This window comes from Montipora foliosa, chromosome 4 (genome assembly GCF_036669935.1).
Source record: "Montipora foliosa isolate CH-2021 chromosome 4, ASM3666993v2, whole genome shotgun sequence".
NCBI lineage: Eukaryota > Metazoa > Cnidaria > Anthozoa > Scleractinia > Acroporidae > Montipora > Montipora foliosa.
The window spans coordinates 5,062,670-5,075,030 of record NC_090872.1 but is presented as its reverse complement, the minus strand read 5'-3'; the positions used below and the strand labels follow the sequence as shown (position 1 = coordinate 5,075,030).

At 37.7% G+C, this 12,361-nt stretch overlaps 3 protein-coding genes across 3 annotated transcripts in view; 1 reads left to right on the top strand and 2 right to left on the bottom strand.

The window, feature by feature from the left end:
- Window positions 1-1,256: 1,256 nt before the first annotated feature.
- On the bottom strand, window positions 1,257-2,746 carry LOC137999585 (cyclic GMP-AMP synthase-like receptor 1). The gene has a single exon (XM_068845400.1). It carries the CDS (start codon window positions 2,704-2,706, stop codon window positions 1,393-1,395), a length of 1,314 nt encoding a protein of 437 aa, XP_068701501.1. The 5' UTR covers window positions 2,707-2,746; the 3' UTR covers window positions 1,257-1,392.
- A 991-nt stretch (window positions 2,747-3,737) lies between these two features.
- LOC137999587 (ubiquitin-conjugating enzyme E2 A) lies at window positions 3,738-7,817 on the top strand. Its single transcript, XM_068845402.1, has 6 exons — window positions 3,738-3,891; window positions 4,058-4,138; window positions 4,214-4,239; window positions 4,376-4,465; window positions 5,636-5,724; window positions 7,230-7,817. The coding sequence occupies exons 1-6, from the start codon at window positions 3,848-3,850 to the stop codon at window positions 7,356-7,358; spliced, it is 459 nt and encodes a 152-aa protein (XP_068701503.1). The 5' UTR covers window positions 3,738-3,847; the 3' UTR covers window positions 7,359-7,817.
- A 12-nt stretch (window positions 7,818-7,829) lies between these two features.
- Window positions 7,830-12,361, bottom strand: part of LOC137999586 (solute carrier family 25 member 43-like) — a 6,343-nt gene continuing 1,811 nt past the window's right edge. The window contains exons 3-6 of the mRNA XM_068845401.1: window positions 10,921-11,057; window positions 10,053-10,094; window positions 9,405-9,539; window positions 7,830-8,835 (exon numbers count right to left, since the gene is read on the bottom strand). Coding sequence (XP_068701502.1) covers window positions 8,656-8,835; window positions 9,405-9,539; window positions 10,053-10,094; window positions 10,921-11,057 — 494 coding nt within the window. The 3' untranslated portion in view covers window positions 7,830-8,655. The remainder of the gene's footprint in view (window positions 8,836-9,404; window positions 9,540-10,052; window positions 10,095-10,920; window positions 11,058-12,361) is intronic.

Sequence of the window (12,361 nt, the reverse complement as noted above, 5' to 3'; positions counted from 1 at the left end):
TCTTCTCTGATAATGATGATAAATGGTAGACTCCTTCTAATAATCCATGTTGACAAATTTTGTGGGTCCTTAAGTACGAAGACGATGGGGTCGCTTCAAGCTCTGTTTTTGTTCGAATTCTTTCAAGCCCGACTGATTATCCCAGACGGCGATCAAAACTTAAAAGTTGTCTATAGGGCGAGAAAAGTGAATGAAGCTTTTCGTAAATAGTGGAGTTTCCAATCGTGTCTATAGGAACGTTTATTTGACGGGGCAAAATTAAAATGGAACAAAACTGAAAAAACTAAACGGTTCTGTTCCACGCCCGCAGATCTCTCACGATGTTACGGAAGAGAACCTTATTTCATGTTGCCGCATTTTAGATTTTCGAAACTGACCTGTTTTCAAAATCGGTTTCCGGTAATGAGTAATACGCGCCAGCTCACATTTCTGAATCGGAATCAGCCATTTCTAAGCTATGAAATTAGAATATAAAGGAAGTAACATCTTTGCAAAAAAAGGCGTCCCTGGTTCAGTTTAAGTCCGTGATATCATACGTTTGTTTCTCTTTCAAAGGGTTTCGGCCCGGGATATGTTACATGCATTTAAAATAACGCTTGAAATTTTCTTAGATTTTGAAAATTCATCTGGGCGCTTAGAATTACAGCATGTATCGTAACGACTCAGTTTTGATGAGACTCAAATCGCTTACTGCTATAGTAGTTAGATCTCGCAAAGCGATAGATGATATTGTACTCGTCTTTCCGAATACGAAGGTCGTGGGTTCAATTCCCACCCTGGTCAGTGTTTTTCGCTGTCCTTGTGTGGGCCATTTCCATCAGTAGAGCTAACGCCCACGTGGTTCATATGGGGTAGATACAGTTTGACGCTTGCACTTGAAGATGAGTAACTCTTTTGTCTTGTACTTTTCAAATTTCTTAAAGCGAAATGAAACGTTCGAGGCCCGCACACAAACATTTTTTGTCGATTGTCTCGCACGTGACTAAAACGTCATTGTTGTTAAGGAAAGGCCATCCAATGCCGTCTTGGCCAGGAAAGGACTGAATTCCTCTCTTTGTGGGAAACCTCCTCTAGCAGGGAAACGGCTCTCACGATTTTTGCAAAGAAACCGTCCGTTTCGTGACTGGCCCATAGGCTCCCATGATTCCATCGCGAAACCGAAACAAGCTTTTCAAACTTTATCGAAACCATTCCGTTAAAGTCTCCTGGATTCATTCACCCAAAATCTTCCAAAACACACAAAGAACAGAACATGCTATTCGGGCACAAAGCTCTCTACTAGTTTTTCGCTGTGTATTTCTTTATCCACGCATTTAACCAAGTTGTATTTCGTTGGCTTTCACTTCAATTACCATGAAACGGTGCGGGAGTCATTTAATTACCTACAGATCATCAAAACCTTTTCGAGTTCTTTCTCTTACAAATTGTAGCCACACCGCACGCTACACATGATGGTTTCAACATTCTCCGAACTCTGTCTTTAAGCAAAGAAATTGTGACCTCATTTATGCAAGTGAACAGATTCACCTTTGGTAAAAAGTAATGAGGGCAAAACTTTCTTTCTAAAAAATTTTCCAAACATCGTAGCACTTCTAAGAAGCGATAACCAATCATTTCCTTGGACCACTTTAAGGGATCAATGACTTGTTCTCCGATGTAATAAAGGACGGTTTGCAAATGATATAGAGATAATTTACCCAGTGTTTTGTCTCGCTCTCTGATTTCCGAAAGACACAGAAGCAAGCGATATTTTGTAGTGCCCAGGGAAAAGAATTTTTTCTTTTCCGCAGATAAAAATGACAACTCCCACAGCGTTTCGGGATCGCTCATAGGGAGTTGACAAGGCCTTGCAACCACATGAGAAGGAGGCTCAGATTTCACCGGAAATCTACGACACCATTCCGAAATACTCTTCGGAATAGGAATTGTGGGTATCAACTCCACGACCACCGAACCATGGTTTATTTTTAACACGATTGTGGATCCCTCGCAGTATACTTCTACAGTTTCCACGCCACTTGGAAATTTATCCACTCCCTGTTCGACGCTACTGTTTAAGATTTTAAGAGCGCTCTTCATCGTCAACTGGAGTTTAGAGCGAACAAGATTTGCCGAGAGAAATCCGTCCGGGTCGAGACAGTCTCTCCAAGTTTCACAATTTTCTAGCTGCAATCTTGCAAAACCATCTTCCTCGGCGCGATGAATAACAAAATTTCCTCCATTGTCACCTAAGTGAAGAGGCACGCCAAACTCAAACCGATAACTTTCCTTTTCTACCATATCACCGATTCGAGCTCCGTTAAAAAGAACGTCCCCTATTGTAAACCGATCGTTAACGATTTGTGCATTAACTAAGAGCTTAAAAACAGCTGAGAAAGCCAGGCTTTTTTTTCTCTTAACACAGACCCTTCTCTCTCTCACCTGAACTGAGTAAAACTTATTAAGTTCACTGGTTAACTTCTCCTCGTAGTTGAACTCCTTACAGTTCTGATGCTTGTCTTGTGAAGCCAGTTTGTTTAATTGCGTGCAGGATGCAAACTTCTGCAGATTTTTGTAAGACATAGCCTTTTTGTTCAAAACTTTTCGATAAAGATCTGAATCTGATGGAAATCGCCGAAGATGTCTCCGAAGGGCAACGTTCGCTTCCGAACTTAGGTTTCCTCCGGCCAAATCAGTCCTTTCTCTGTTGAGATTTTGGACAGACATTTTTAACGAAGAAGGCAGATTGTACAAATTTAAAACAACAACTGCGTTAACACCTGCACACCTGCTGCTCTGATCACGTGACTATATTCCAACCTGCATTCGGAAGTCAGGCGTTTCCCCTTATATAACTTGTTTGTAAAGCTAAAACATTATTTCTAGAGACGAGCAAAGCAATGATTTTGGCGAAAATATTGCCCATGAAACGTGAACTTTCGTTTTCCGTCTGTCCCTCAATTTATCTTTTCTCTTGAGCTCCATAATGAATCGAGAAGCTCATATAAACGAAATGTTGCTAAAATATCGTTTTTTGATCAGAAAGGAAAACCGAACTACCTAGGGAAAAAACCTTTACCAGAGAAACAACAAATTTAACACACATATGGCCTCTTGTAAGGAGGCCTTTGGCTTATTAAAACATGGTTGGTAGAGGGGGTCCCCTCTACTAAAGGTGACTAGAAAAAAAGGAAAGAAAGGAAAGGAACTTTATTTAAGTACGAGTGTCCAGTCGTTCTAGCGCTGAAGCACTAATTGGGGATACTGTAAACGGAAATTAACAATTAACGCAAATCAAGTCAAATGATGGTTTTTGAGGAGAGGGGAAACCGGAGTACACGGAGAAAACCTCTCGGTGCAGAGTAGAGAACCAACAAACTCAACCCACATATGACGCCGGATCTGGGAATCGAACCCTGGCCACATTGGTGGGAGGCGAGTGCTCTCACCACTGCGCCATCCCTGTACCCCAAGGGGTCGCATAGGTGGAAGGCCGGAGAAGGCGAGTCTGACCATAGCACTAGCCCTGATATCTCTTTGCCTGGAGACGGATACCTTCGGTAATTCCCGGACAAAAAGGAACAACGAGAGATGTTTTCTCTAGCCTGCGAAGCAAGTGCTAAGTGAGAACGTTGAGAGTGAAGCAGAGCTAGTGTGAAATGGTCCCGGTCCTCTTTCATTTTCCATCTTATTGCTGCGCTTGCCACAAAGGCTAAACGTATCTTTAAACTTCCCCTTTTCTCGGTCAGCGGGCAGGATTGCATCATCAGACGATGACACCGCAAGTGACGTCACGTCGTGTTACTTCGATCGAAATTCGTAGTGTTGTCAGAGAATTTGTGTTGTTTCTCAACACGAAAATTTCGTCATGTCTACTCCGGCTAGAAGACGCTTAATGAGAGATTTTAAAAGGTAAGGTTTTGACCTTTTTCATTTAGATGGATTGCTGACTTAAGTGTTGAAAATGTAGCATTACGGAGGCGACCTAAACACACGTTATATCAAAAGCCTCTTAGCTGTATCTGTTGTTGGACATTTTGTGTCGGTGTTTGAATGTTAGGTTTTCATTAATTTTTAGGCTGCAAGAAGATCCCCCAGCCGGAGTAAGTGGTGCTCCGTCTGAAAATAATATTATGATATGGAATGCTGTTATATTCGGGTGAGTAGAAAGCTTAGCGTAAGGTGAAATTCTGAAACTAAAGACATCTTCTAACCATCAACTTTCTCGACACAGGCCTCAAGACACACCATTTGAGGACGGTGAGTTCAACACAGCAAGTTGTAACTTTATTAATTACCCTAAAAGTCCTTCTTGTGTTATTAGGGTGTCTAAATATCTGCTCTGGTGGTACTAAACAAACGTTTTAATTGACTAAATTCTTGTTTATTACAACAGGGACGTTTAAATTACAGATGGAATTTACAGAAGAATATCCGAATAAACCGCCAACGGTTAGGTTTATATCAAAAATGTTTCATCCAAATGGTAAGTCTAGCTGCATTTGGAAAAATGAAAAACAAAGCAATGACCTCTCTGCTCATGATAATTATTTTTCTTTCGGTTATTGTTTATAAAGGGAAAATGGGGAGGAAGAATAATAAGCCTACCTCCAGTAATGCGTGTGTTGCAGTTTTTATAATAATTATTGGTTATTATTATTGCAGACAGTAACTCAAAACTCCCGTCATATTTATTCAGTAAACAGGATGATTGCAGTAATAAGTCAGATTAACAGCGGGTTTTTGTATTAACACTGAGATGTTGCGTCAAATTTTAGTTTCTTTAGAATATGCTGTATTATGGTCTTGAGAGTTTTCAACTTTAAATGTCTTGGACTTACATCATATTCACCTGGATCATCACTATCCCATAAAGAGCAACCCCTCTTCACTCTAAAGCAAGTTATTCTTATCTGTAGTTCACACTTTAAAGATTGGGTGAATTTTTCATGTCCAAATGAACTATTATTAATTTTAGGGAAATTCTGGGTCCCAGATGGGATTTTAACTGATGGCTGTACTATCCTCCAAGATCTAGCTGAATCTAGTGAGATTCTTTACTAAGGAAGAGTTATCTGTGAGCTTTGACTAGAACAGCATCACACAATCATCTATTCAAATCGTTGAATATGTGATTGCCTTTTATCAACATGTGTACACTGAAGGTCAACTTTTTTAACAGTGATTTCAGTTGTCACCACAGCCAGTTATGTTTTCTGCAATAGCTGGCAATGTTACTGGCATACTGTTTGAAACATTCACATATCGGATTAAAAAACCACTGATTGCAACACATGCTGTGACCCTCAGCCTCAGTGACTGAGAGCAGTGATTAAAAAAATTAAACTACTGTGTAGTTACATGTAATTGGTTATGAAAGCAACAGTGCCGACCCAACGGCATGGCACAGTCGTGTTAACATTAGTAATAACTGGCGAAAGAGCTCCCATGCATCAAGTTAACCATTCAAGCTGTGAAAAATGGAAAAAATTAATATTAAATATACAATGAGTTAAAGATAGATTTGAATAACTATAATTTATCATTGATTATTGCATATTTCTGTCCGAAAAATATTCTATTGCTTTTGTGTTGTGATATTTTTCATCATCTAATGAGACTCAGTTACTCATGCTGTGGTTGCCTCTCTTTGCAGTTTATGCTGATGGTGGCATTTGTCTAGATATTCTTCAAAATCGTTGGAGTCCTACATATGATGTGTCTTCAATTCTCACATCAATACAGGTTAGTTTTTACAATAACTTGCATGCTGTTGACGTGCACATTGCTTAGGAATGTAAGAATGTTTCTTTGTAACCTCTGTTACATATACAATAATTTGTCCACTTTTTTGTGGCTAAATTTCTTGGGACGCTTTCAATAATGAGCGAAAAAATCGCTTTAAGCACAGGAGTACCTTACATTTTTGTAATTCTCCTTGCTTATAGCAGCCTCTAAAGTGCCCACCACCCCAAGAAATGTTGATGCCAACTGCAGCATTTCTCAATGTTTCCAGAATTCAAATCAAAATTGTTGGGGGGGGGGGGGGTGGGGGCGCATTATGTGCCTCATGCATTACCTTTGAAACCCCTTGTGCTTATTGTCCAGGATTATGTGTACATTGTACTGAGCAAGTATGACTGCAAGGTACAAACAGGGTTTGTTTCCACATGCAATATTAAAGAAAAAACAGTAACCAAGTTTTATAATTTATACTAGAATTCATGAACATCATGGACCAAAAACATTAATATTTTACTAAAATGTTTATTTAATAAAAATGGTAATGTGGGTGCTCTTTACTGTTTTGCCACAAGGCCAAACATTCTGTACAACATTCTTTGATGAAACCACCCTCAAGGGTGTGGATGAACCAAACAAGTTTGTGTTAAGCCTTCAAAATGATACCTGATGGGATTATCTGCTTCAACTGATACTGATAGTGGGCAAATAAAAAGAAAAGGGGCAGGTTTTATGAAGTAGGGAAAGTTTTGGGTCCGTTGAACTTGCTGAAGTGTTCAAGGCCAGAGCATCATTCATTCACCTATCTCAAAGTCTCTGGGGTTAAGTAGACTGCTACCTGGAATTATTGAATTAAGAGGCAAAGAGCAGTTGGCCTTATTATAGAATATAGCCAGCTTAATGGGCCAAATATTGTGTAGATAGTATCTTAAACCACTGACACCTCAAATGCCCAAGGATGCCCCCAGTTGGCAACTAAAATTGTCTGGCATCAGACATAGTAAAAATCTGTTTAAGGACGGTGCCTACTATTTTTATTGCGCATATGTTCTGCGCATCTCGAGATACTCGGGTTTCCTATCGGTGATGCTTACTAATACAGGGATATTTTGCACGTTTTAAAACTATACGGAGAAAGTAGATCTTAGTAAATACCCTTGGTATCCAAAAAGAAAATTGGGGGTAACCATGCATTTTTGAGAGATAATTAAGCTTCAATTTCAGAGAGAATGCCATACATTTCTTTGTATTTTAAAGCTTTTTACAAATATTATTCATGAATTATCTTTGAAAAATGCATGGTTACCCCCAATTTTCTTGTTGGATTTCAGTAACACTTGTTAAGATGTACATTTCCTGCATAATTATAAACCAGGGCAAAAATATCTTTGAATTAGTAGGCACTGTCCTTACGTATCACTCCCAGGAGTCAATGGGTTCAGGTAGATTGGCATATTTGATTGAAACAGGATCATCCAGCCATCTGACATGCAGTTGTTGTCTTGCAGTCTCTACTAGATGAACCGAACCCCAATAGTCCAGCTAACAGCTTAGCAGCCCAGCTTTATCAAGAAAACAAGCGAGAATATGAAAAGAAAGTAATCGCAATTGTGGAGCAGAGTTGGCTCAACAACTGATGTCCTAAACATGCTTGTAAAGGTCGTGAAAGGCAGCTTTGATTTTGGGATTTCTTTTTTTTTTTTTTTCTACCTTGCCATTCCACTGGTTTATTTGTCTTTTCACAAGCCTTGCAATTAGGGCACAGTTTATGGCAGAGGTCTTAGGGAAGATGCAACTGTCGTTATTTTTATACAGTTGTTACGAATATTGTGATGTGTTAATGAGTAGAGCTGTTACGGTGTATGTAGGTGTCAAGTTAATGTAAATTTTGGAATAAACTAGGACTATCCAGACTAATTTTTGTATAGGAATTTTTAACTCTTTGGTGTTTTGCATTATTCTTGTGAACTTGAGTGCTTGCTTTTGTTTTGATGTGGTTATGTGCCTTATTATCGATTTGTTTAAATACTGTAACATGTACATGATGGATCTAAGTGTACATACAGAAAAAAATAAAGTAATTACTCAACAATGAATGTATTTGTTTTGATGTTTTACTTAAAGTTGGTTCAATATTTGCAGGCTAGGTAGTTATTTTTGTCTGGGTACTCCACAACCTGTTGGACCACCTCAGCTGAGAGCTCTTTGTCCAAAGATCGATAATAATTTATTGATCCTTGGGTTAAAAATAGAATGATTATTGTTGTTAAACTTGTATTATTTTTACAATATTAGCTATTTTTGGTGGCTAAGAACAGCAGCTACACTGTCTGTAAAAATGTACCTTTTTGGAACAATTGGTTGTTATGGTATCAAACAACTTGGCCATGGAATATAAGGCACCACAGATTTCCACAACAATAACAGTAACGTTTCAATTAATTTTCAGTATGTTGGAAAATTTTTAATGACAAGGACCCTTTCTATAACTGCTCACCAATGATTTTGTTTTTTTAAGAAGTCTATATTATATATCTTGGATCATGTCAATAGACATGTAATATTATTATTTTGCATTAACTTTCTTTCAAAAGCTCAACTTGCTCATCAAGGAGATGATCACATTTTTTCCCTTTGGAGCAAAGTCATGGCAGAACTGACCAAGGAAAATGTGTTTTTTTTTAAACTTGGCATTGCCATCTCTGCCCCCATTGGCAGTGCCTAAGTACTTCTAATCTAAAGTATAATACAAGTTCTAGAAGCTGTGACCTTGCTGTAACATCTTCAATGATATGATGGTAAGAGGGCTATACACTTTTGGACCACAGTCTTGCCAAATAATTGCATGAGTCTTGAAAAGAGCTTGCCTTTTCTTTTGGTCATAATTCAAGTTCCACATAACTTTGCCAAAAACAGAGCTATGAAGATTGGTAGTCATCTTTTGTAACTGTTCCTCTTGGAGTGATGATAGCTAAGTTCATTTGGCGACATGCTCTGATCCACATTTGACTTTGGGATGTTTGAAAAGGGTGACTTGGTGTAACCATTGTAAAATAGAAAAATTCTCTTGCTGTATTCAAATGACAGAAACATGATCCCGGCATTTGGAACAATCTGTGCAAAAATAAGCCAAGAAAAAAAAATTATATTTAACAAGACACAGCTTGCTGATCAACATTGGGATGATGGAGTTAGCAGGAAGTCTACACCTAAGTATGTACTTATACTAAAACAGTAATTATACATTTTAGGCTCAGTGAATAAGAATCGAGACAAACCTAGCCTTCAGTGAATAATTGTTAATTATCATTCCATGAAAAACTGAGTTCCACAGATTGTTCCACAGGCTCATTAACGCTTGTTTTGGACTGCCTCCATGGTGACTATTGTTATTAAGCAGAACCACACTGTACTGTACATGATGTTCAGCCAACAAAAAGGGTAGATAAGAAAATGCAGGGACAAATTCCCTTTCATTAATTTTGAGCCTCACAAGAACACTGGATGGTGATCATACTATGATTGGCCAATTTAATCCACCATATTCTACACCACGGACCTGCTAAAATTAGGTTATTTTAGTTTAGGGATTTTGTTGCTTAGTTCAAAGATCTACGGATAAACAAAATCTTGCTAACCTTGTGGGAAAAAAGGCAGAGTGGTAAATAAGAAAAAAGCCTTACCTTTAAAACAGTTGCTGTTAAACCCCTCCACAAGCCAGTGACCCTGTTTATTTTGACAGTTTGAATGAAGGCACTGGTCATACCTTTGAAGTCAATGTCAACTCCACCATGATTCGGAAGAGTTCTGCTCCTTGCCTGATAGAAAGCAAACAATGAACTTTGAACAAGTAGTATTTAAAAATGCAATCTGCAGAGAAAATAATCCCAGGAATTTTTGTGATCAAATGATGATAGGTGAGAATAGAGCTGCTATTGAATCATACTGTTATATATCGTAACTGTCAACTCTGTAAAATGTATCATAATTATGCAAATGTTTTGCATTTTGTGAAAGTGCAATTTAATGATTATTATTGTTCTGATGGTACATGTTTGCTACCAAAATACACTGCACTACCCCTTTTATCTATTGTGTGAAGGCAGTAACTTAAACTACACACAACATGGTTAAAATCCACAAGTGCCAGGATACTATCAACCAGTGTAACAACCGGTAGGCTTCGGGATGGCAATGGTGCCACAAAAATCTTAGGAAAAAATAATAATATTGAAATAAGGGAGAATGTCTATGCTGTTCTGGAAGAGGGGATGGGTGTAAGAAACAAATGTACAGTTTCTGCTATAGTTTTTTTCACCTTGCTAACTGACCTGCATTTTCTTCCGGATTGTATCAAAGGGAAATGACAATGTCTGTTTAAAAAGAGATTAATTAATTTAATGCAATGAAATGACATAAGATGCAATGCACTGTTAAGTGGCAAAAATGCCATAAAAATCAAGATAATGAGATGATTTTTAGTTCTTGTCATTCTTTGTTTAATCTCATCAAGGATTTCTAATATTAGGCTCCAATACAACCGCCACTAGGTCGTGCAATGTCCCCAGTGGCAGTGAGAGGTGGCTGTATTCGCAGGCTAAAAGAATATATGTACAGCAATAATTTGGTGAAAACAATACTGGTAATATTAATAACAAAGTGGTAAGACAAGTGGTAATCTTTAACACTTCAGTCTTCCCTCTGAAAGTAACATCTGCTAAGGTTGTTGAGATATCAGTCAATAGCAAACATCTTTCTCAGGATATGTGTACAGGGTACAGGTCATTGTTTTACCAATACAGAAACAGCCTAACCATTTAGCAATCATGCTAAAATTATGCCTAAAAACTTTTGTTTATACCTAATTAGACCTAAGTTTAGCTTTAATGTTTAGGATACTTTTTGTATTTGGTAAAATAATGACCTGTGACTTGTGACCTGTACCTCCCATATTTCACCTGCTGAAACAATATTTTAAAAAGTAATTTCAAGGTTTATTAGTAAACTAAAACTGACAATTAAAAATTCCCCTGCAACTATTCTTTGTTAATAGGTCGCTAACAAACTGCATTTCATGTCTGTACTAGCCGAGGATAATAACAAACAACTGATGCTAAAAATCTTACAAAAAAAATTACCCTCAATATTTATTTCATTTTGACAGAAATTTCATTATTCCACTGAAGCAATTTGAATAACCTTGGCAACAGCTGCAGCTAGACATCCACTAACAAACATGTAAACAGGTGTGACTTGGCCTCCAAGTGGATTAGCAATCACTGAATTATCTATTATACTGTAGGCTAAATATGATCCTCCAGCAAAGGGTACCACACCTGAAAATAATGAAATGTACCATGTAATAAGTCGTCAAGTGATTTTTGGTTGGTGAGGGGCTTTGAGCATGTTGAAGTTCTTCTGGGGTTTCACGGGTTACAATAATTATTGTCGAGTTTTGCAGACTCATCTTTTTTCTTTGCACACGGTATCTTTCAGACACTTCATACTCTTTAGGAGGACAAAGTTAATGCGGTGGTGAGAGTGCTCGCCTCCCACCAATGTGGCCTGATTCCCAGATCCAGCACCACGTGTGGCTTGAGTTGGTTGGTTCTCTTCTCTGCTCCAAGAGGTTTTTCTCTGGGTACTCCAGTTTACTACACTCCTCAAAAACCAATGTGATTTGATATGTATTAATTTAATTTGATTCCATTTGTGCATGACCCCAAAGGTTTTTTTTTTTTTTGAGCTTTAAACATTATCGTGTGAAAATAAAATGTTCCTTCTATTATTATTATTATTATTATTATTATTATCATTATTATTATTATTATTATTATTTGTTGTTGTTGTTATTAATGAATCTAAATCTGTAAACGATTGATCAAATAAACTTCAACACACCATATCACTAACCTCAATGTAAAACTAACATTTTAGTAACTTAGCTTTTTGTTATATTAGGGTGCAAGGTAGCATTATAGCATCCCAAACATGGCCTGACTGTCACAGATGTGATGCTAGGGATAAATCCCACCAGGGAATGACTGGCCTTAAAACCCAACACAATTGCCAAGATCAAGATGAATACTGGTAATAACTAACTGCCACACCAGTAAGATAATCTTTGCTGATGTCATTGTCTTCATTTTGGGTCATTATCATACGCATTTGCTCACAAAAGTACAAAGTAATATATTATAGACTTCAAGAGGGAAAAAACTTGACCCCATTGACCCCTCCTGAAGGTGCCCTAGGATACCCCCAGTTGACAAGTAAAATTGTCTGGCGTTAGACAGAGTTAAAGCTGTTACTTAAGTCTCCCTCCCAGGATTCAATGGCTTATAATTAGTTAAGTGCCTATGAAGTAAAAAAGTATTTTTTTCTTATTTTAAAGACCTTTCAAAATGACGAAGAATGATGTTTTCTATTATTTTTGGAATACCTTCTCTTGTTCCATAAATATATAAGTTTTAATGTTCAAAAACTGATGGCACCACAAACTTTACAATGACTAATAAATCACAAAATTGAGAATTGAGACTAAAATTAATTGCAGGAGAATCAGCTTCAACAATAAAAACACTTCACAAATCCTGTGTTTTCTTAGGTAAGCAGTACTTTGTGCTAGCAACACTTCCAA

Coding starts and splice junctions, on each gene's coding strand:
- LOC137999587 (XM_068845402.1), top strand. CDS start 3,848: ATGTCTACTCCGGCTAGAAGACGCTTAATGAGAGATTTTAAAAG. Junction 3,892..4,057: donor TTAATGAGAGATTTTAAAAG/GTAAGGTTTTGA, acceptor ATTAATTTTTAG/GCTGCAAGAAGATCCCCCAG. Junction 5,725..7,229: donor CAATTCTCACATCAATACAG/GTTAGTTTTTAC, acceptor GTTGTCTTGCAG/TCTCTACTAGATGAACCGAA.
- LOC137999585 (XM_068845400.1), bottom strand. CDS start 2,706: ATGTCTGTCCAAAATCTCAACAGAGAAAGGACTGATTTGGCCGGAGGA.